The sequence below is a fragment of the Saccoglossus kowalevskii genome, chromosome 17 (genome assembly GCF_978046115.1).
Source record: "Saccoglossus kowalevskii chromosome 17, keSacKowa6.1, whole genome shotgun sequence".
In the NCBI taxonomy this organism is placed as follows: Eukaryota; Metazoa; Hemichordata; class Enteropneusta; family Harrimaniidae; genus Saccoglossus; species Saccoglossus kowalevskii.
In genome coordinates this window covers 19,593,070-19,618,617 of record NC_140657.1, presented here as the reverse complement: position 1 = coordinate 19,618,617, position 25,548 = coordinate 19,593,070, and the positions used below count along the sequence as shown (strand labels likewise).

General features: G+C 35.8%; 1 protein-coding gene and 1 long non-coding RNA gene across 7 annotated transcripts in view; one reads left to right on the top strand and one right to left on the bottom strand.

Annotated features, from left to right (window-relative positions):
• Nucleotides 1-5,153: 5,153 nt before the first annotated feature.
• LOC100378910 (TNF receptor-associated factor 2-like) overlaps nt 5,154-25,548 on the top strand; it is a 99,492-nt gene continuing 79,097 nt past the window's right edge. Inside the window, exons 1-4 of one of the 6 annotated variants that reach the window (XM_085492279.1) lie at nt 5,154-5,252; nt 8,055-8,195; nt 19,971-20,068; nt 24,710-25,208. In XM_085492279.1, coding sequence (XP_085348405.1) covers nt 25,120-25,208 — 89 coding nt within the window. In that variant the 5' untranslated portion in view covers nt 5,154-5,252; nt 8,055-8,195; nt 19,971-20,068; nt 24,710-25,119. Of the gene's footprint in view, nt 5,253-8,054; nt 8,196-19,970; nt 20,069-23,543; nt 23,697-23,740; nt 23,920-24,709; nt 25,209-25,548 lie in introns of those variants that run through there. The other 5 variants (XM_085492281.1, XM_085492278.1, XM_085492280.1 and 2 more) reach the window with 5 other exon arrangements.
• On the bottom strand, nt 21,485-22,503 carry LOC144351944 (uncharacterized). The gene is made up of 2 exons (XR_013420497.2): nt 22,464-22,503; nt 21,485-22,074 (listed from the first exon to the last, which is right to left on the bottom strand). It is a non-coding gene; the product is annotated as an uncharacterized LOC144351944 (long non-coding RNA).

Below are 25,548 nucleotides of genomic sequence, written 5' to 3'. Positions count from 1 at the left end.
GGGTGTTTTTGAATTGGATATTTTGTGACATGCAGGTGATGGGCTACCACAAACTATCAATTCAAATGCATCATTACTGACACGAAACCGAAACATCCAACTTAAAGTGACAATTAAAATGACAATTAAAGCTGCAAGCAGCGTCACAGGAGCCCAAGTATATATTCCATAAATAATGAGGTCAAATTATACACATGATACACAATTGGTTAGTTTGAATGATTGGTACCATGAGGTGGAAATGCAGTTGGTTCCATATATTTATTTGAGATATAAATGTTATGAATATTAATGAGTTCACATGACCATATATGGTCATCTGTTATTTTAATCAAATCTCTTGTCCAACGTTGTCATAATAACACAGGATTCATCTTCCTAACTGCAACAGTGTTTGAGATATAATAATTATGCATATTAATGAGCCCTAATGACCATATATTGTTATCTGTTATTTTAATCAAATTTATTATTCAATGTTGTCATAATAACACAGGATTCATCTTCCTAACTGCAATAGTGTTTGAGATATGACAGTTATGCATATTAATTAGCTCAAATGACCATATATGGTCATCTGTTATTTTAATCAAATCTCTTGTTTAACATCATCATAATAACACAGGTTTCATCTTCCTACCTGCAATAGTGCTTGAGATATAACAGTTATGCATATTAATGAGTTCGTCTGACCATATATGGTCATATGTTATTTTATTCAAATCTCTTATTAAATGTTGTCATAATAACACAGGATTCATCTTCCTAACTGCAACAGTGTTTGAGTTATAACAGTTATGCATATTAATGAGGTTAGAAGCCCTCACCCCATGGGTGCCCGGCCACGTGCCCTAGCAGTGTGCTATTGGGGCAAAATGATGTATCTGATGACACAAAAGCACATACAAAATTTGAAAGAAATAAGACAAATACAAAACATGTAGTTGCATAATTTCTATTTTCACAAAATTCAAGATGGCGGCCAAACCACGTGACTGATCAAAATAATATTATTTTCCTCATATGAAACTAAGGCCAGGCATGGTAAATATAAAAACATTTAGTAGATTGGTTGAATCACTTCTGAGAAACAAATACCCACACTTTTGGTAAATTTTGCCTAAAATCTTTTTTAGGTTTCTAAAAGAGATTGATAGAGATGCCATACAGCATGATAGAGATGCCATACAGCGGTTCTGAAGAAGAAGTGTTTTTTGCTGTTTTTTGGAAAAACGAAATGGCGGGAAAAGTCACGTGACCGCTAAAGTTTTTATTCCTGATATTTATTACACATGAGTTGTACTATATACCATAAAAAATCTAGACGCCTAGAAAGTGGTCAAACAGCCACTTCCGGTTTTATTTCAATCTAATATGGCTGCCAAACTAATTGGCCAATCAAAATTCTGAAAGCATGTTGCACCAGTTCATATTAGAGACTATCAGTATAGAGCATTTTCGGTTCAGCGGTTTTCTCAAACGGCTCGACGAAAAAAGTTACGGAAGAAAGAAAGAAAGAAGAAAAAACCGGACAATAAGAATAGGGGCCACGCCCTACAGGCTTGGGCCCCTAAATATAATACTAGTATCATACATGCCGAACCGGAACACGTGTATTGGAGTAGAACGCACAATGACGTCGACCCTTCGCCCAAATAATATTTTCCAAGGGTACTATGCCAGCAATAACGGATTATTGAATACAGTCAACTTACGTACAGAATCCACCAGTATACAAAAAACCGAAATGATTTCGTTTAGCCATGAAGACCAGACGAGAACCGTGATGAAAATTGTTCGAGGGTGTGGTTAAACATCTTTACGCCAATGTGATTGCTCGGAGTGTGTGGAAAATGCTCACGGGTAAGTCAAGTATATGAGCATAATATTCGATCGAAATCCAAAGAAATGTAGTTACTGGCATACGTTTAATTTCCCACCACAGAGAAAGATTGTGATTTGGACGTCGACCTTTAAAAAATTCATTTGGGACGTTGAGGCAAAGCAAAAGTACAAAATCATGTTACAAAATTCAAATTTTGAAACAATGTTCAAAAACTACCTTGCCAATGATTTCAAAGACAGTGATGTCAATGAACCAACAGATCAATTCAACAAAATATTAATTAATGCAGCAGATAATTGCCTTAAAAAAGTAACCAATAAAAGAACAATAAATAATAAAAACTATAAACATCCAAAACAACAACAATGGTTTGATAAGTCGTGTTCTACACTAAAAAGGGAATTAATTAGTACCTCTAAGTTGCTAACAAAACAACCAACCAACCCGTATATCAAACACCAATATTATACTCTTAAAAAGCATTATACAAAACTTATAAAATATAAAAAAAGAGAATATAAAAACATGTTGGTGTCCAAACTTGAACATATGGACAGTGCCAACCAAAATGAGTACTGCTCTGTGCTGAAAAGCCTACGTAATCAAAAGACCAAAAATCAAGACACAACAATATCCGGAAAAAATTGGATTGATCATTTTTCAAAACTCTATAATAAAACAAACATTAAAAATCATGAGTTACAAAATAATCTTATAGAAAAAGAAATGCGACAAATTCCCAACCAATATCTAAACTCAAATATCACATACAAAGAAATTCTTAGCGCTGTTAGCAAACTAAAAAACAATAAATCAGCTGCTGATGACAGCATTGCCAATGAAATGTTGAAAACCAAAAATAAGTTAATGATAAGATGTTTACAGAAACTTTTCAACTGTATTCTAGATAGTGGAAAATTTCCTGCAACCTGGAAATCTACGATTCTTGTTCCACTACACAAATCAGGCGACAAATTAAATCTTGGTAATTATAGAGCTATTGCATTAACAAGTTGTCTCTCAAAACTATTTACTGGCATAATGAATCAAAGATTGACCACATACTTGGAAGAAAATAATTTATTTACCGACATGCAGTTTGGCTTTAGGAAAGACAGGAGAACGACAGACGCAATTTTCCTGTTAAAAACAGCAGTTGAAAAAACAATTTATAATAAAAATAAAAGCAGCAGTTCTGGAAGACGGTTATACACATGTTTTGTTGACTTTAGAAAGGCTTTCGACAGCATCTGGAGGGATGCACTCTTTCTGAAGTTACAAAACAGTGGTATCACGGGGAACTTTTATGAAATAATAAAATCTATGTATAAGGATATTAAATATAAAATTAAATTGTCAGAGGGTATAACTGATGGATTTCAGTCTACCTGTGGAGTTAAGCAAGGCTGCAATTTATCACCAACTTTATTTAACATTTTTCTGAACGATCTGCCAGAATTATTTGGGGATCAAATTGATAAACCAGTTCTAATGGGCGAGAAACCTATAAATTGCATCCAATATGCAGATGACCTTGCACTTATTTCAGAAACGGAAGACGGCCTACAAAGCTGTCTGAACAAATTAAATGACTATTGTATAAATTGGAATTTAGAAGTAAACGTAAAGAAAACTAAAGTCATGGTATTTAATTGCAGCAACAGACTGATTAAAAACATGAATTTTAAAATCAACAACCAAGACATAACAGCTGTTAGCGAGTTTTGCTATTTAGGGGCAATATTTACTCCAAATGGGAAATTTAAAACAAACTTATCTATGTTAAAAAATAAATCAATGAAGGCTCTTTTCAGCATCAGACAAACAGTCTTAAACCACAAAATAATCTCACCAGCACTTAGTTTGAAAATTTTCGACCAATTAATTTCACCTATACTCATGTATGGTGCAGAAATCTGGGCCAATGAAATCACAACTGACAGTAACAGTTTAGAGCAAGTTTGCAGTCATTTTTACAGGTTTATCCTAGGAGTGAGTAAAATGACGCCAATTAGTGGTTTGAAAGCAGAACTTGGTAGGTTACCAGTAAAATTAAAAATTAATTTGGCTCAAATTAAATACTGCCATAGACTATATAGTCTGCCAGATAATCACATTTTAAAATTAGCCCTGGATGAAATGATAAAAATTAATTCAAACTGGGTAAGGACTATTAATGCTACACTGGGACATGATCTAATTAAAATAAAAAATGATCACAATATGGAAAATTGGAATCAAATACTAAAAAAAGTAAAACTCAGACTATCTGAGTTTTATATTCAAAGATGGAGAGAAAAACTAAATTTCAGTGAAACCGATGAAAATAGGGGAACAAAACTGAGAACATACAAACTATTCAAAGTAAGCTATAATATGGAAAATTATTTGCAAAACATTTCAAATTTCAGCCTCAGGAAAATGCTTTCAAAATTCCGTCTGAGTGACCACAACTTAGAAATAGAATTAGGTAGAAGAACAAAGCCCAAAATAGAATTAGAAAATAGACACTGTAATAAATGTAACACTAAAGCATTAGGAGATGAAAAACATTTCCTGCTATTTTGTACTGGCTATATAAAACAAAGAAAAAAACTGTTTGATGAGTGTTCAATAAATATTTACACAATGGATGTGAATTCCATATTTAAAAAGATTATGGAGAATAATATAGCTTTAGCAAAATACTTAAAGAGCACAATTTTTAAAACCACAGAAAGTAATTAATTTATTTCTTTTATTTTATTTTACTAACATTTTATTTTTATCTCTTATGTATTGTATGTATTTATGTTCCTTACCATACAAAAACCCTCTGAAGGTTTTTTAGTAGTGTAATAAAGTTATTATTATTTAAAAGAATACATGCTGAAGGTAAACAGCATAACTGAAGGTATTGTCGAAGGTGACTTAGACGGTATTGTCAGGGAATTGTCAATTGCATAACAAATGCACACAGCTATGAAGTCGCGAAATAAGCAATGATGTGTTGTTCTATCGATAATTGCTTGCGGGGTTGGGTGACTTCGTAGGCCTCTGGTAGCCCCTTCCGCTATTTGTTGTCACTGCGTTATTCGCTGTCCTTGACAAATTGCCGCTACCGGGCATGTATCATTACGTAAATCCGTTATTGCTGGTGTATTCGGCAAAATATAAATTTGTTTGCGTGTTGTCCAGTTGCATCAAACGACAGAGTGCACATATGTAAGCCATACCACGGCCAATTCACTACGAGTCTGTGATATCGCGTGATGATAACTACAGTAACGCCATTGAACGCGATGGCGTGCAGAACACGCACTGGTATAAAAGAACATATCGTCGAATGAGTCTCTGCGACTAGCCCGCACGACTGCCCGCCTTCATCTTACCCAACCCAAAAATGCGCAACTATATCAGCATACAGGTATGTTTGGAACACATTTATCGCCCATAACAGACAATTGCGTACACGTACACTCAATTATCAACAGTTTGTTGTCGTGTAATCTTTGGCAACACGAAACCATTTTTTATGACACTGTGTAGCTGAGGTGAGGTAATGGGTCGATTACGATACGGGAGCAGCAGAGGCCATTGGGCGTCTTGTACGTTAGAAAGGACAGGCGACGGAGAATAATCGAAGTATGGGAAATGCTGTCTGGTAATTGTGCATTGTCATACTATGGATTGGACAGTAGAAACTGTGAGCGGGGTGTGCCAAAAACTGCAAAATATTTGTTTATTGATGAGGTACACGTTACGAGTCTTTCATTGGCAAAATTATTATTCGTTGAAATCATCATACATTTAGTTCAAAACTACAAAACAGGAGAAAATATGTTGTAAATATCGCCACAATCCCCTAGAATGATAATAAGATTTGCAGTAAACTGAATTATTACTACTACCACCTTTTAGTTAATTATATAAACGATGACTAAATTTGCAAGCTCTCTTTAGTCTGTTTTCTACATACTACAACGAATGAATTTCTGAACGCATGGGCACCGGGTCGATGTGCTATAAAAGACAACTACACCCACCGCGACGGACCCAGTAATCACAGTAACGCCTGTATCCAAGGGTGGATTTTTTTTAAAAGATACCACATTTGTCGGATGATTAAAAGAAATAGTTTGGTGAAATCTATTTTGAAGATGTATATGGAGTACACTTCGTTCGTTTTTGGTGTTTTCAATTCATACTAGATATATGGCATAGGTTAAACATGGAAGGTACTTCCATGGGTTAAGTTAATAGGTGCGCATATAATTGGGTAATTATTTACAACTCAATAGGTTATTGCGGCTTAATAAACATTCTATCGGAGCACAACAATGCAAACACACCACTCAGTAAACACCTTTTGACTGCCTCCACAAAGCACAAAGTAGGTATGCAGTGGGTGTGACGAATGCGAATCAATTGTCTGTTAATTGGCGCCCAGCTGTGTGTAATTCAATTTACCTGACACGCGTGTCAAAGTTTGAACGTTTTTTTTTTTTGCTACAGCATCTGCTGTTGGTCGGTAAATTTCAGACGAGGTTTATAATATAATTACAAACATACGCGAAGAACCTAGAACACTAAGCCGGGGTATTTGAAACTAAAAATTGGCATTCCAGCACAGCATCCAATCAGCGACGGCCTAACGCTTAGATGACAATTTCAAGCATGAATATAGAAGGAATCAACGATTTTTTTTAGTATCGTTCCAGACTTAGCAAGAAATGTATATAGTGATCACTACTATTGGGTTCAAAAATTATTCATGATCATTCAAAATATAGTGGCCATGGCTGTCGGTTCAACCCAGTACTGACCTTCACCGCTATTGCAACGCCACGAGCAGAGAAAAGGAAAGCTGCATCCCCGAATCTACACTTAATCCATGTATAAGGCAGACACCCGACAGCAACAGCAAGGAAGTTTGTCGGTTTTATTTAGAATATAAATTTTCTATTTTATGCATTGGAGCTACACAACGTGACTGAAAGCACTTCCAATGTGATCTAATTTGTAAACAATCTCTTTGCACACGACTCCCAGTGTCTTCTCCTTGAGCAGACAGTAATGTTTCACATTTGTTTTCGCATGGTTTCCATCTTACTCAAATAAAACGAAGCAGTTGATTCCTATTTTACTTAGTGTTTATTCTTGTCTAATATTTTTAAAGAAAAATGCATTCATTAAACAAATAGTAAATATGCGAGTTTTTTTGGAAGGAAGACAAAATGGCGATAGTTTTGTGTCGGGTCGATTGCGATCTTCGATTTGTATCAAAAGCACGTCTCACAAATGAAATATTTTTTTTTGAGCGATAATTTGATAGCAATTAAACAAATTTCAATCGTTACCGTATGTAAAGGCTGGATCACTTACTTTCAAGGGCTCAAAGTCCGGACAAACATTAAATTACAATGTTTTTATTTATCTGTCTAGGTATGTTTTACAGACTTTTTAGTTGCACTATTTTGATGTTTTAATTTCAAGAATCTGTCAAGGAAACAATCTGTTGTTACTTTAAATGTTCACGTAGGTTTAATTTAGCAGCTTTTACTTGTCAGCGAAAATAGCGAAATTTTCCCATTGCGTCAGGAAGATCTATCCCGATTTGCTGGACTGAGGTTAATTGCGGTTTTTACTACTCCATCGCTAATGACACTAATTACCAAGAATTAAAAAAAAACAAGTGAAATTAAGTCGCATTGGGGAAAAAAACCCATAAGAAAATCAAAGCAAAAATTATTCAACTGCAGAAGAGACAAACCCCGACCTCTAGAAATACCTCATTCATGAGACCTTTGGACTTGTTTTTAACACTCTCACCGAATGAGTAAAACAGATAATACCCAATTGGCGATGTTGATATCTGTGTTTGTCAATTCCGGGGCCACTCTAGGCCATCATCAACACATATTTCTGAGCCACACCGAGTCACTAGTTCAGTACAATCCGTGTGCTTGCTGTACTCAACATTTATTTCGCAGTTTACTAATTAATAATAGGTACATTTCACAGAATTCAAACAACAGAAAAACAACATTTATAAATAGCCATGTGGCGCCACTTTTGCACAAAGATCGCGTGATTGTGGGACTTCACGTGATGTAATTTTATATGGTTACTGCGATGTCCCACTACAAGCATGTTTCATTTGACCGGTTATGTTTTTTCTGGTGGTATGTTTTGAATGCTATAATGACCATGCACGTTTTTTGGACAGGTCAAGTTTGGAGCATGATGCATGTACTACTAAACTGATGATCAAAAAGGCGCTAAAACCAATCATATTCACAACTCGGTGCTGTTGACAGTCTCTGGAAAACAAGGAACAATGTGACAGATGAGATAATCACAGCGATGCGTGAGTATTACCTACTTCATTCATATAACGGTCATTGTGGAGATTGTGGAGATTCCTCATAGTTCTTCATCTTGCGCAGGATTGTGACGTAATATGAACAGACTCGGCTAAACGTTAGGCACGCAAAATAGGTTTTTAATTGCAACTATAAGCATTCGATGTTGTATAAATGTAGTTTACGAAATACCCTGAAATTACTTCCTAAACATCATATCACACATCGATCGCGGGAGCTCTAGTGCTAGGTTATAGCGACGATTCCGGGGAAACTCACAATCACTTATTACTTAATTTAGATATAGCGTGGTATGCCTTTTATTTACCCATAATTACGATTCTTTAAAAATTGCGTATTAATAAATTTGTCGTTGGGAAGCTCTAGGATGATGTTTTTTTTTAATAATATTTCAGGTTTGGCAAAATATACATTTCATACTTATAAATTTCAAAAATGCCATGAATGCTTTTTCATGGATGTTTCTACCAATAGAAAAAGTCTACACTGCTTGTTACAATACTGAACAATGATTTCCATATTTTACTGATGTTGAAAGTTTTACTGATGAAAAGTTTAGTCGGTACTTGTGAGAACCGTAGCCAGATTTGTTGACCAATTTGCCGGCTTTACAACAGAAAAAATAATGTGAGCTCGAAATATGATTCGTAAAGCTATGGCAATTTCAAGACTTGGTGGGATATACCATAAGAATACATGAGGGGTGCCGGGTCACACTCGCGTATTTAAACTGAACTTCATCAAGATTATTTGAGAGTGCAGCCATATTTTTAACTGTCGGCTTTATTATCTTGAGTATAAATTATACACGACACTCCAAATATTACGACTCGTACCAGCAAACGGTGATTTCCCTTCTTACCGGAGTGTGTTGTTCGCTATTTAAGAGATACCATAATGATTGCATGGGATTATGACAAGTGCACGCAGTTACTAGTGTATGTATATGATGGTATTATACTGCTATAACACAAGTGCGCGTATTTACTTTGTCACCTCAATGTGGACCACTCTGTGTGCGATACTGTAGTGTTTAAGTCTGTTTACTTTGCAACTTTGATTTGCGCTACTGGCTGCCTTACACGCACTGCCGTTCAGTTGGCAATTTTTCGAACTTAAATAAATAAAGTTCTTTGTTTCATAATATGTAGCGTTTTCAGTTCGATTCCATAAACCCGGCACAGTTTCGATATTTTTGGTTTTCCGAAAACTCTACAAAGATGAATCATCTTGTTGTTTATCAGTATACCGATGAGTCATCCCATGGGTGGGTGATGTATTCATTTTGGTACACAGCGAAAAGCGATACAAATTATTGCTACACCGGAAAATAAATCACAAAAATAGGGCAGAACAGTATTTTTTTGAAAGGTGCACGTACACAAATCACGAATTATATGTATATCACCTCCAATATTTAAACATTACGTGTAGAATCGTACACTCGGTACGGACGACCGCAGCCATGTGAACAAAAATCGCTTAGACAAGTTCATGAACACCACAAAACAATAAATCTACAACCAAAGTACATTACATTACAAAACATTGAAAGAATGATTCATGAACCCCAAATTATACATTCAAGTCGTGATGTCTAGTATTTTGTAAAGAGTGAGTGGTTCTACTCAAACGTGGTACTGAATTGAATGGTGTGTGTAAGGAACCTGGTGTGCACATCAAACGGCATTGATGTCATCTGAGATGATGTAATGTAATGTAACAATGTTATATGAGCAAATTGATATAAACTATATTAACTTACAAGCATATGACGTGTTAACAATCGGTGTATTCTGCTCGTAGATGTCATATCACTACCCTGTATGATGCCATAATTACATTTACGGGTGCGCTCGGAGTCGGGTTGCGTAGAGTTCCTTTTGATCGATTATATCTCGGAGATTTTTTTCCCTCTGACACTATCAACAATTATTTGTGATCATATATTTACCTCAACGAAAATTATCACCATGTTAGTAAATCACCGCAGATATCGCACCACACTCAGGCTTTGTTCAAAACGGCCTAATTTCGTGACTTCAAATAGACGGATGTCGTTGATTGTATTTTATTGCAAGCTTAACCGATGAGGTTACTCGTGGCGTCTGTTCTTTGTTACAGTTTGATTCCATGAACAGGCACAGTTTCGATATTTTGGGTTTTCCGAAAACACCACAAAGCTGAATCATCAGGTTGTTTATCAGTATACTGATATACTGATGATAACCGTTGCCATGTTTTAGTTTGTTTGCTCATATAAATGTCAGTTTAATGACCAAAATGTCAAAGAGGGCGCATAATCAACACCGAGCAGTTTTTAATGTAGTATGCCAAATCACCAATTTACTCAATGTTTGTACCGTGAATCTGTCACAAACTTGTGAACGATGAACGATGGTTAAAACAATAAATCGAATTTTTATTATGATCCATGGTAATATAAGTTGTTTATATTTTCGAGTTTGTACGTGTGTATTTGTACACAAGATGTGTAATTGCACATGCCCTTGCAGATAATTGTACGTGTACTGAAGGGGGGCATATACAATTGAAATTGGAGAGGGGCACTGGAGGGCTAGAGTTAGGATTCGATTTATGAGCGAGGGGACCCTAAGAAACTATTAACCTCCCCGATTCATTAAGTAATTAAACGTTATCGTTTAAAAGGTGCGATTGCGTACGTATTACACTGTATTTACAAGGATAATAATTTACTGACCAGAACTGTGCTAAATAATAATTTACACATTAATATCATAGCTGTTAGGTAGCAATATAGTCCAATAAGAACGGATGTAGGTGTATAGGAACCACCAACTAAAACCTTGACCTCAGAATGCTGTCTTCAACAACACCAGTATCACTCTAATAAGCACGTACCAGCTATGCCACTACAAGAATTGAATAATTACATTTGGCACATAGTGGAGTTTTAAACGACCCCTCACCAATATATTCAGTGACGACGTCGGCGACTGTGACGGTATCTGCGTTACATGAATTGCATGACTAAACATCGAATGTTTGCCTTACAGGATGCGTACGGTAACTGGTAGGCATATTAGTATAGATCGTGAACTGTCTTATGTACATGTTGCAGTAAATATTATATTAAAAATGACAAAAAATCTCTATTGAAATATTTTTCTTAAATTTGTATTGTTCACATCTTATGCGCAGTAATTGCATTTACATTTTGTGCACTTTTATGCACAATTGTATCAATTAAAAATATTATTAATTAGTATGATTTCTGTGCAACAAATGAATACACACACATTATATCAGATACCCTAAACTGCTGCCGAAATATGACACATATTGAATGCAGCTATGGTATAAGAGCTTTTCAGTTACAATAAGGCACACAATGATAAACGCAGCGAACCAGGTCACTGGAAATTGGGGTCTCGCTGGTGAACATTCGTCACGTCCATTATAAGTCACATTTTCGCGTATTTATGTTAATATGATCACATACCTGTTAATTCCTATACTTATCATATAACTATCACTTCGAGCAAACAATATTGCAATTCCAAGCGATAAGTTGGGGGTAGGCAGGCCCAGTGGCCAGACTACGCTCTGCAATTACACTTCATACTGGATAAACAACTAGAGGTAAATGGACAGTGCTTGACCTGCTGCACTCGACCCGATAATGTATCACGATTAATGAATAAGTAATAGAGAATTCCCCGTCGCTTATCATTTTACAATGTTTATCTCTAATAACTACATATACCTAGGCATTATTTCATTCTGTACAGATATTCAAACTGCTAAAACAGTCATTTATACTGTGATTTATCATATTCTAGTACGCGAAGCTAAATAAAAAGCGCTCGTCACTTGGAATGGAATACATTGCAATCATGATGTATCTGTATTGTACTGTAGCGCACCGTGTTGGCTGTCGAGTCCAGATAAGCAAAATTTGACATCGAAATGCGATATTTTGTTAGTCCAATCATGGTCAGGTTCGGCAAACTTGATTACGGTGACAATATTGTCCATACAGATGCATAAAACTACAATAAGTGTTTCACTTGTGTGGCGTCAGAAGATGACAAGATCGCATCCACGCTAATCATCGGTAACAAAAAACCTTGAATACGAAAAATGCAGCATAGCTGACAGATGACTACACGATATCTGAAACATTGTTGTCAATATTGCGTTGAAAATATGACAAATAACTCCCTTTACAGTATTGTTGTTCTGGGTCTGCGCTGCTGTGTAGTACTTGCCGCGGAGACCACGGTCATTCAAATCACCACATGATTGCGTATACTCTCAAATTCGAGATGAAAAAAAAAATTGAACGTAAGATTTTGGGCATATGAAAATGTGTCTTCCTGGTATGACAGTTATTCTCCTTAAAACTGACAAGGTATTAGAAATATAGAAAAACACATTTGGAAGCATGATTGTAGTCGCCAGGTTCAATAACTAAAAAAATGTTATAACAAAGCTGGACATGTTTGGGATCACTTTTCAATTCTGACACTGAAAAATTTTTTCTCAAATTTTTTTAAAAGTTCAGTTTTTTTGCTCAGGTAATGCTGATAATCATTAATAGTTGCATGGTACCGCAGCATGTATATCCATAAAATATTTGTTTGCAAAACAATCGCTGGGGTGTGGTTCTCCATGTTATGCGGACGCAGATGAATAAAAACAATAATTTTACACTAAAATATACATCATTTCTAAACTTGTATGACTGAAACCATCTTGTAGCATTGTGATTACGTACAACTACAAGCAAATCTTGCGTCCCAGATTACCATATTTTTATGTAAAATGGTAAATAATGTGCACCAAGTGAAAATGTTGACTGAACAATAATTTACATATTTTACTGATATTGAAAGTTTTACTGATGAAAAGTTCGGTCGGTGCTCGTGAGAACCAAAGCCAAATGTCCAGATCTGGTGACCAACTTGCCGGCACTACAGCAGAAAAATATGAGCTCGATGCGTGATTGGTAAAGCTATGGAAATTTCCATGCGCAGTGGTTTATACTATTCGAATGCGTGAGGAGTGCCGGGTCTCTTGGGACTTCTTTTGCGCTAAAGTTTTTAAACTGAACTTCATCGAGATTATTTTAGAATGCACCAGTATTTATAACTGTCGGCTTTATTACCTTGAGTTTAAATTAGACACGACACTCCAATTCTTACGACTCGCCGGCTGAACGGCGAAATAAATAAGCAGTGCCGATAAACAGCAAAATGTAAATTCCCTTGTTCGCTTTTTGAGAGCTACCATGATGATTGCATGGGATTATCACAAGTACACACAGTTATTAATGTAAGTATATGGTATTATTATACTGCTATAACGTTACTATGCGTTATTTACCTTTAGTCACCTCAATATGGACCACTCGGTGTGCGATGAAGTTTCTCTACTTTGCCTCTGTGATTTACGATATCGGTTGTCTACACGCACTACCGTTCAGTTGTCAATTTCTCAAATTTAAAAGATAGAGGTTACTCGTGGCGTCTGTTCTTTGTTTCAGTTTGAATCCATGGAAGGCACAGTTTCGATATTTTGGGTTTTCCGAAAACACCACAAAGCTGAATCATCAGGTTGTTTATCAGTATCATGATGAGTCATCACATTCTGAATTTCGACCCGTGAATTAAAACAAACAAAAAGCGCCAATTACACAATTCAACCTAGTTCAGGGACTCTTGAGATTGAGAGACTGCTGCAAGTTTCATAGCTCAATCTCTACCCGAATATGATATTATACTGCTATAACGTTACTACGCGTTATTTACCTTGTCACCTCAATATGGACCACTCGGTGTGCGATGAAGTTTCTCTACTTTGCAACTGTGATTTACGATATCGGTTTTCTACACGCACTGCCGTTCAGTTGTCAATTTCTCAAATTTAAAAGATAGAGATTACTCGTGGCGTCTGTTCTTTGTTTCAGTTTGATTCCATGAACAGGCACAGTTTCGATATTTTGGGTTTTCCGAAAACACCACAAAGTTGAATCATCAGGTTGTTTATCAGTATACTGATGAGTCATCCCATTCTGAATTTCGACCCGTGAATTAAAACAAACAAAAAGCGCAAATTACACAATTCAACCTAGTTCAGGGACTCTTGAGATTGAGAGACTGTGTGCTTGTTTCGTAGCTCAATCTCTATCTGGACATGCCTGTTTAGTGCCGTATGAGGGCGCCAGTCAAAAACAATTTTTGATCTTTCAATCACCTTTGTCAAGAAATTCGCACGCAAACTCCGTTTTAGGTCTCACACGTGAATTGTAGCTCCCTATTGAAACGAGTGTAGACTACTTCCAAAAAATGCCAACATTTAGACGTAGTATATTTCTGAGAAATTCTGACGAAATAATGACTAAAACGTCATTGTCAATGTTATCGATTTCCACATTAAATCAGGTGCTATTCCCGGAAACATTCCAAACCTGGGACACACTTTACTGGCAGAGTCAACAATTCAAGTAAAATAATTAAGAGTAATTGGCCAAAAAGTATAATGTTTCAACCCATCGTTGCTTCAAAAATTTCAACTTTCGGTATTCTCTTTATTTTGGTGCACAAAGAAACGATACAAATTATTGCTCCGTCGGAAAATAAATCACAAAGAAAATAAGACACTACAATCTTTTTTGAAACGTGCACGTACATAACTTACAAATTTCAGGTATGAAACATTCAACCTTTTTTAATTGTGTTAATAACATCATATATGATAATATGGGATGGAACTTCACACACTGATGAGGCGAGATGAGGCGATTTTTCATTCACTTGGTTTAATTCTGCTTCTTATTTCATGAAAGATTAAGCTTTTTCAAAATATAAACAATCAAACATTGTTGTAGTTTAATTAATTGTTGTATTAATATCTGAGTTTAATTAATAGTTGTATTAATAAATCTAGTTTGATTAATACCAAGTCATATTTAATAATAATGATCTGAAAAAGGTAGTAGATTTACCACATCGCATGGCTGTCTAATTGTTTTAATTGTTTACTTTCCTTGGGCCAATGGAATACAATTAATTTGAAGCAAATACTATGTCATGAGATCAGTTGTTGATACAAAATGTTTAGTTATATTTGAACAACATCATGCATGTACTTCACTAACTGTCGATTATACCAAGTATAACCAACCCATTCAAGATCAGAGCTGATATTTGTATAATCAGTTGGAATGATTTATTCCCTAGAATTACTCGAAATTGTTCAGAGGTCCTCTTAAAAGTATCAGACATGAAATGCACTGCCACCCAGACTACAACTGTATATGTACCGTGCTTAATCACTTGACAACTCGTGTTAGTGTCAAGTGTTATAAAGTACATGTGTATATAGGGGGCGAAAGGGCAAAGATGATTCGATACTCATCATCTGTTTACTTTTATAAACACATGGATAATTGAATATTGTTCACATCGAACACGTGTGTTTAAACATCACATATGTTAAATGCCGGTATCTGATTTCTGTCAGCAGAATACAAGGAATTGAACATATTGTATCGACTTTCGTTATTGTTTGTATGGTCTGTGCCCAAAAGAAAAAAACTAAAACTGCTATTTCTTGAGGTATTTGATTTACCATACAGTTGTATGTGTCTAAATAAGAAGTCCACTTTTTGTCAATGCATGTTTGAATATAAAACCGTGTATGGAGTTATACACTACACAGTCAAAATGACTGTGTCGTAAAACTTAAAAACATTGTCGCTTTAAATTCATCGAATCGAATTCTTATTATATCTTCAATGGAACAACCCAGTCAAGTCCAATGGCGAGACATTCAATTTTAAACCTATTTATAAAACCCATATTTAAAAAATTAAAGCCATCAAGAAACAAAAACGAACTAACTATTCAAAAAAAAAAACAGTAACACCCATGTTCACCTTTGAAACTTACAAAATATTGTTATAATTCAAAGTATTTAGGAACGAGATAACACGAGTAGTTTATTTGTGTGTTTTAGAGTAGGTCTTCAGATCCCCTAAGCACCTGTTTTCAAACTACCTGCACACTGGGATGCGCACGAGGCGAGGACTGGTCTTACTTCCGACTCGCAACCAAGTACGCCGGTATAAATTTCTCCTTGAACTGAAATCATGAAACTATGCTCGCCTAACGTCGTCGAAATCACAGTTACTTACTGTTGTGGTCAGTAATGCAAGTCTGTGGTGGAGTCGCGTGCACGTACGCAACTTTACTGGTAGTACATTCAGTTACATTGTAAGTAAGTAGGTATTATTTTGAACTCAATCCGAACCGTGGCCGTAATTGATTTCCTTCAATGACATGCACATATATTGATCACAAAAGAGCGTTAAAAACGTCTCAGTTGACGAGTAAAACTTAACCCTCTTATGCTTTCCGCATATTTTGAAAAAATGGGCGAGTTCAAAAGGCTTGATAGTAGGTCCTACTGGGAATTCCGAGAAGCATACTTTTATATCAGTATATATCCATACAATCATTGTTATGGGACACTATTATCCGTGGCTACTGTGTGGGCATGTGATGCATTTATTAGCTACGGAAACTATACATTTGTTTATTGTAACATGATACACGCTTAAACGAACTAATACAGACGAATACTAGTATACCATATGAACGCATTTAATCAAGGGTAAACGCACCGCGACATATAAATTCTTCAAGAACGACAAAATTGAATACGGAAGTAAGTTCACAACCAGTACAGCGTCAGCGCTTCAAACGAGAATACAGAGACCCACGTACCTTGACAATTCAGACCAACAATATATTACATTTGAATACAGCTGAATACGTGACAACATTTTGGGGTTCGAGCGGCTATGAGTTTTGAACGTTTGTAAAAAAATCTCGCAAAAATTACAGTATCACAGGACGCTGACTCATTATGGCTACTGTAGTTACCACGATCCACGCATGCGCAGGCCTCGTTCAGAGACTTGCGTCGCTATGTTGTTTTGTGCATATTTTCAAAGTGCAATTACCGTAAAGTGGTGTCACGTTGATGGGAAAACGAAATATTCATTATAATAATTGATGCTCATAATTTTTAAAAAAAATCTACAAAGACAACAGCTTGTAAGATTTAGTCATTGCTCGTTTGGTCACATGACTGAAAGGTCAGTGGAAATAGGTCAGCATTTTCATTGAGAAATATTCTTCAGCACTGTTGTCTGTGAAATTGTTGTATACGTAATTCTAAAGCATAAGCGTATTAACAGCTACCCGACAGATAGAACATTAATTATATAAAATTTACCCAATCATTCATCACTGATTTTAATTTGTTTTGAGTTGATCCTGTGTGTATGTGTGTATCTCTCTCCTGTTCTTGCTGTTACACCAACGAATCTATTGAGACCACCAATAGTATTTGTATCGATTAGATACAAATCAGATTTAATATGTCCACATTAATTTTTATTCATTTAAAATAAAAGTTGTGTCTATATTCCATAGCCACTCTTTGAACTTTGTTTGAACTCTTCATCCAATTTGCATAATACTATTAGACATTTTGGAAAATGTTTAAAGGGCGGCAGTCGTCGCGACACGTCCCGTTCAATATACGTATACAACGCGTGTAAAATACATTGTTTATTTACATGAAATTCGAACACGCGCCGCGCGTCGACCACAGCGCTTTAACGGTCATATCTGAAGACGCTCTCACTAATATCATGGATGAATTTTATTGCTGGCTGAGATTAAGGTACCGCATGGTGATATTTAAAACTTATTTTTGACCGACATTTGTTGGGCTGTACAATTATAACAGTGTTGTTTAATTGTTTTTAACAATATGATAGCTGATACGTCGTGATTCTGGACTATTCAGCTATTTTATTTATAACATTGTATAATATGTCAAACTTGATAATTTGTCACAGATGAATCAGTGTTGAATTTCAAAATGTTCAAATATCTCATTTGCATACTTAATTAACTTGTTGATTGTTGAGTTGATTCGTCGTCTCCCGATCGGCCAACGCTAAATATACAATACGTTATCAGTTCTCTAATCAAAGTTGCAATATTATGTACAATTTGATTTAGTTTGTACATGTTTGAGATTCGTGTCACGTGTTCAAGCTTTACTTGGTTGGATTAATTCAGCATGAAATAGACTTGAGCAAGTATAAAGCAAATGTTTATTCACTAATTGTTTCATAGTGCAATATCACATTCCTTTGTAATGAACAAAACGTGTGTTGGTACAGTTAGATTACAAACACGATTGAGGTGAATTAATACTATTTTAGTACAGTGAATTTCACGAAGGCATGCCTATTTTCATGGAAATTTACCCTGGACAAGCCACGTATTCATTCAAATCCAAAGACTATACGTTTAGTGTCTGGTAATATATATTACCCACGATCGCGAGTCTTGCAGTTTTTTTTTTTTTTTTTTTTTTTTTTTTTATAGTTTTTTATTAAGTATTTTAAGTTAAAATCATTCACGCCTTCATGGAATTCACTTTCGAATATCAATTATGATATAAATTTCAATATAAATATAAATCAGTTTCTGCATGGTAATTCCCCACTTCAAATGATCCAAAAGAATATTTGAAAAATGATAACACTGTGGATACAGATATATATTACATTTTAATAACAACACGCTAACTAAGTTCTACTAATTAGTTTTCATACTAGTCCACTTCATCCGGAGTACACTTCGATCATTACATTGGTTATCAGGTAGGGTATTTAGCCTGAACCAATATTTAGTTGCCAATGTTGATGCCTTTATTCTTATTGGCGTTCTGCCAAGTTCTCCTTTAATACAATGTGCAACACGCACTTTAGTGTGTTGTACCTGGCACGATTGTCGCACACAAAATCACTCTTTTTGACAATCAGAATGCGTTGAGTAAGATATTTGTGTGCGGTATACAGCCATCAACAAAATAGTTGAATACTATTTCGACGACAGTTTATAAAATAAAACAATTCAACGCAAGACCTTTCTAAAAATGACGAGAAGTCGCGTTAGAAGCAAATAAGCATAATCGTCAGTCATGTTCACTTTCAAACTATTTTTGAAAACTTTTAATGACACGTGAGATACATTTGCCCCTCACTCGTCATATCGTTTGTTTGTTTCTATAATCGGTGAAACTAAGTACAGGCATGGAGGTAATAAGATCTCGCACGAATACGGCCGAAACCACCTAATTAATTATTCAAGAGAGTTAAAACCACGTAATCTTAATACGCTAAGCTGGGACTGCTATTTACAGTGCAAATAGCGGCGATGCACGTTGAAACAATAGGTCAAAGACGGTCCTATCTCCATTCTTATTACCTCCATGGTACATGTAACTGGAACGTTTATTGACAAGAATTACCAATCAGGCTAGACTCTGGCATTTGTTTGCATTCATTTCATGTTACATTAATAGTTGTTAGCGATGTTCAATGATCAACAAAGTAAGTTAATACTAGTATTGTATGGGGGAATCCCCGACATCACGATGAAGAAACCAATGCACAAAAGGAGGATACAGCCGCCATGAGAATTTGTCATTAAAACCACCCACGTCAGTTTCTAAATGGCATTTAAAACTAAAGTATAGAATCGTGCTGTGTATTGCGTGTTTGATAATTTCTATCTATTACGTCATCCTCTGTTCCCATCGCGTGCACTTCGTTCATCGCATGTTTGTCCCAGAGATCTGATTGTCGTCTTTATCATTCCCCAGTCTACACGGATTATTTGCAGGTATCGACGTCAACAACAAAAAGTAGCCGAGTTTCTGGGCTAGCTACCCCATAACTACTGGTTGGGATTTGTCAACAATTGTTGTTCAAGCACACCAAGTGAGTATGTATTCACAATGTTGTATAATTGCGACATCATCAGCACTAAGCATGTGACTTCAAATTGACCTCAATAACCCTGGTTAGTACCAGAGTACCCGATTACTAGTGGTGTTTGTTCAACCATGGAGGTAAAAGACAATATATTTGACCTGGCATTACTATTAAGAGCAAAGTTCATATAATACGGATTAAAGGTGTTGCGGGTGTTTTGCTGTGGTTAAAATAGTTAAAAATTATTGAGAATATAAAGCAAATGTTTATTCACTAATTGTTTCATAGTGCAATATCACATTCCTCTGCAATGAACAAAACGTGTGTAGGTACAGTTAGTTTACAAACACGATTGAGGTGAATTAATACTATTTTAGTACAGTGAATTTCACGAAGGCATGGCTATTTTCATGGAAATTTACCCTGGACAAGCCACATATTCATTCAAATCCAAAGACTACACGTTTAGTGTCTAGTAATATATATTATATTACCCACGATCGCGAGTCTTGCAGGTTTTTTTTAAATCTTTTTTTATTAAGTATTTTAAGTTAAAATCATTCACGCCTTCATGGAATTCACTTTCGAATATCAATTATGATATAAATTTCAATATAAATATAAATCAGTTTCTGCATGGTAATTCCCCACTTCAAATGATCCAAAAGAATATTTGAAAAACGATAACACTGTGGATACAGTTATATATTAAATTTTAATAACAACACGCTCACTAAGTTCTACTAATTAGTTTTCATACTAGTCCACTTCAACCGGCGTACACTTCGATCATTACATTGATAATTCCATAGTAACAATAAACCGGCGATTGTTAACAACCAACTAGTTACGAACTAACATAATGGGTGAGTATATGAAGTTTACTCTCGATGTAGGGATGTGTAACCCACTCAACGGCTCCAAGTTGTACGTTGAATAAACATTACATATCGGCTTTTTATTTTTCGTTTACAACGGCCTTGTAAGTTACGCCGGAGCAATTTTCGGAAGGCTGCAAACGTACGACATAGCGCCACCAAGAGAATATCCGAATTGTATTTCGCTGGATCAAAATAAACAGGTTTTCGACCCATAAAGTTTGGCAATTTACAATTTAGTCGAACGTTCATATATATTATGGACGTCGTGTGCTAATTGTTCGTTCGCCGATTTCACATATATTGTATACACCGGAGACTTTGTTCTTTGAGTTATCGTAACATTTATTACTATTTTACTGAATTTCTCTTCAATTCAGTGAGATGTTGGTGCAACTAAATGCATTTAACTCAATAATCATTCAAAAATATTGTTCATCGCTTCCTATTTTCTTGCATTCTAAACGACACCAGTGCATTAATATCATCACGGCCTCCATAAAATATTCCGTCGCAAATTTGAAATAATAAATTAAAATAGAAATTGCATGACAGAGTAAAAATCGTTATTTTATTGTACTACTAAAATATACAAAATGGAATACGACCTTGCACACAGCCACGCGGACGGTTATATAAAAGAACATCGTCTATGCGAAGAGCAATTGCATTTTCCATTTGCAAAATAATGAAATATTGAGGGGTTCGAAAATACAAGTTACTCGAACACGAACTTGTCCAAAATTGTCTTTGTTGAGCGCCCTCTTTTACTAAATAATACTACATGATTCAGAAATGCATGTGTCCGTGTGTGTGTTCCGTATAGCGCAACACAGTGTGTGTTTAATTGGTAGATTCACGAACTACGGTAAATCGATTACACGTGGCATCATCGCGATTCGTGGATTTAACCATTGGAAAACTTGTAAAAGACGTGCAGTTATCGCGCCATATGTTATACTGGAAACTCATGTCAATGTCTCGCGACAGCTGACTTCATTTTTGCTGTAACGCACAAGTCGGAACCGAGTACTATTATGAGTTCACCGAGACGAGCGAATCCTCCCAGTTATCCACTGGTCACTGTTTTCCAGGAATTGTTTCAAACCTGTGTACTTTAGACATTAAACACATCTGTAAGAAATAAGCAAAAATCCGTAAATATATAATGCAGTTCAGGTAGTCACGCAGGCGTGTTTGTATGTATGCATGTATGAAAACAACATATTCTGTTTCAAATATCCGTTTTTTAAAATGCATACAACAGTAAACACTCCAATATACAAAGAACAACAACGCGGTATGAAGTATTTTACTGGAGGTAGTCTTTTCTACATAAATATCCAGTCGACTAACAATATTTGATACTGACAAAAAACCTCGTTCTGGATACTAGATTCATTGCGGGTGTTATTAGCTGAATACATTTGACTAACAAATGTCATTCCTTAGCACTAAAACATGCACGTGTATTTCAGTGGATGTGAATTGTTTGATAGACATAGGTCAAAGGTGAACGTTACCAGTCTTCAGCCTCTTCACTACCAGGCTTTCTCGCCCTAATTTTTCTCATGTTCTTCAATATTTCTGGAAATGAACCCTAATTTTGGAGACAGTAGAAACAAATTTTTACAGTTTTTACTAAAAAATGGCTACTTTTGTCCCAATATTCTGAAGAAAAGTGCAGACTATAAACGGGACTATTTTGTGAATTTGTGATGAAAAGAGGGAACTGGTGGTGAAAAGGTTAAATCGCGACTGTGTGTGTAAATAGGAAGGAAAGGGGCTGATAGGGTTACAGTGTGCAACACGCACTTTAGTGTGTTGTACCTCTCACAAAATCACTCTTTTCGACAATCAGAATGCGTTTAATAAAACAATTCAACGCAAGACCTTTCTAAAAAATGACGAGAAGTCGCGTTAGAAGCAAATAAGCTTTTTCTTTATATATGGACTATGTCTGAAATAAAACCATAATAATAATAATAATAATAATAATAATAATCGTCAGTCATGTTCACTTTCAAACTATTTTTGGAAACTTTGAATGACACGTGAGATACATTTGCCCCTCACTCGTTATATCGTTTGTTTTAGAGAGAGACGTACATTCTGCATACCCGTTAAATGTGATACAACTTACTTATTATAAAACAATGCCATGTATAGGATTCTATAATCGGTGAAACTAAGTACATGTAACTGGAACGTTTATTGACAAGAATTACCAATCAGGCTAGACTCTGGCAGTTGTTTGCATTCATTTCATGTTACGTCGTCTGCTGCTCAGGGTAAATTTTATATGAGACAACATCATGTGACCGGTTCGCGTAAAGGATACTGCCGCTACACACATTTACTATGCCTGCCGTCTCAGGCTAGCACGTGACCTGAGCCGATTTGAATTGAATAGCACCTATAACCATAGAGCCTATGCATGCCGTGACAGGACAGTAGGTTGGCGCTGAGCCAACGGGGAATCCCCTTACATTTACATATATAATGCCGCCTTCATGCCACCCGGATGAGATAACTGCTTATAATAAATTATGTATGACGTAGCTTGAAAAAATACGTGCAATTTATTTGTATAACTCGTGTTTTGCGTCACTGTCGTCTGAGTATCGCGAATGATGGAATTTCGATCCATATAAGGCAGTAAAATGGGCCACGAGACGTAAATGAATGGGGGGCGTTATTTGCACACGTCTTCTAAACTCATTGGGAGGGCGTACTCCCATAGCTAAGGTAAACGGGTATGTAACGCTGTTTTGATCCCCATTTTAACGGTCGAGTTGAACTTTTTTAACCGCAATTTTCTCGATTTTAAAAATGCCAATTATTGGTTTAAAAAGCGTCCCCAACGTCCAGTTTTCAATTTGCAGCGGGGCGCTCCCATCCAAACTCAAAGCGAGTACCCCAGAGGTCACTGAACCAATCCATACGCAAAACATGATGAAGGCATACAAGGAATCAAAGGTAGTACTGTATAGGTGATGAAACTAAACACCGGGAGTTCAATTATTTTTTATATCATTTTTAACATTACGTAATGCATAGTCAGATCAAGGTGGATTTTGCACAATTTTTGTGTGTGACACAATTGCTTTCTACAAATTATGCGGTTAACAATTTTATTATGATGACAATCACCAATAGTTCAAGTGAACTTCGTGGTTGTCGGTAGGTATATGTAGAGTTTGCAAACTTGAAAACTTGAAAAGAGTTTATATCAATATTCCTTACGAACAGTTTCTGCTTTGCCACAAGTTGGGGACGTTACAAATCTAACCAGTCAGCAATATACCATTTTTGTACATTGCGTGTTCTCGATCCCGTTATACGCGAAATCGAAAGTAAATCGAAAGTAAAAACAAGACAAACAATCATGTTGGAGTCAAAACATCGCGTGGGATTCGAAACTAGCGAAACTATGTTTTCTGGGTATGTCCAATCTCAACAATGAGCTATACCAGTTTGATGGAAGTCTCAACGCCATATTCCTTTCAAAATTAAAGTTCAAAATCAAATGATTCGATTTTTGCGGCAGACGTTTGAATCGCAAGATCTTGCACTGACAGTGAACGGAAAATCACCTATTAAATTAACCTCTAAACAAAACAAGTTCTACACAAAAACGTTATGGTTTATACTGTCCGTAAAATTTATACCATAAACTATATCTAACACGAAAGTTGATTGTATTTAAATAATTACAAATGCTGGTATTAACTAGGATTTTTATTTTTTCTCTACTTACTTAATGCAGTCTTGGGAAGAGCATGTACGTGTAACTTCCCAGAATCTTTCGGATCCGTTCTCCGTCAAGCTCATGAACATCTAAGGGAATTGGCATTGAACGTGTACGTGTATCACACATGACGAATGAGAGGTCATGAGACATTTACCGAAACCGACCTTTAATACTGGCGGGAATAGATTGCTCATAGAAAGCCGTTGCTCACGAAAGCCAGAAGAGATGGCCTGGACCTGGTAACACGATGAGGGCGATGAGACGGGATGGTGATGATCTTAGATAACGCAAAGAAAGCTTAGCTTATTCAAGATTGATATTCGACCGCCAACAACGGAATGAGTCATATCGAATTTGTTCAGTATAACTATTAATTCGCTCTATTTTTCTGTTTTTGTAGACTACGAAGAAAATCTCAGTCAAAGATGGACACCGTATTTGACATGCTTTTTGATTTCCCTGATGACGATGATATCATGATCACTATTATAGTTGTTATGGAAAAAGCAAAACTGTACGTAAATTAATAACTTTATCACTAATTATTCACTAATCACTAATTATTTAAGTCATACCAATCAATCAAAACCCAAATTATGTGAACTGCAATAAAGAAATTGAAATGATATTAATTATAGGGAAGAGCTACCAATGGACGTATGATCGTTTGTAAATTGTGAATTTATGTGAATTAACTGAATCGCAACTCGTTTAATTGACATAGATTACACAAAAGTGTTAATGAATTAATATTAAAATAAATAAAAAAAATATGTAAATCGCTGCTCCTCAGTCGCCGTATTTTGATTTCCAGATTCGTGAAAAATATAGCAATTAATAGTTTTTATATTTTC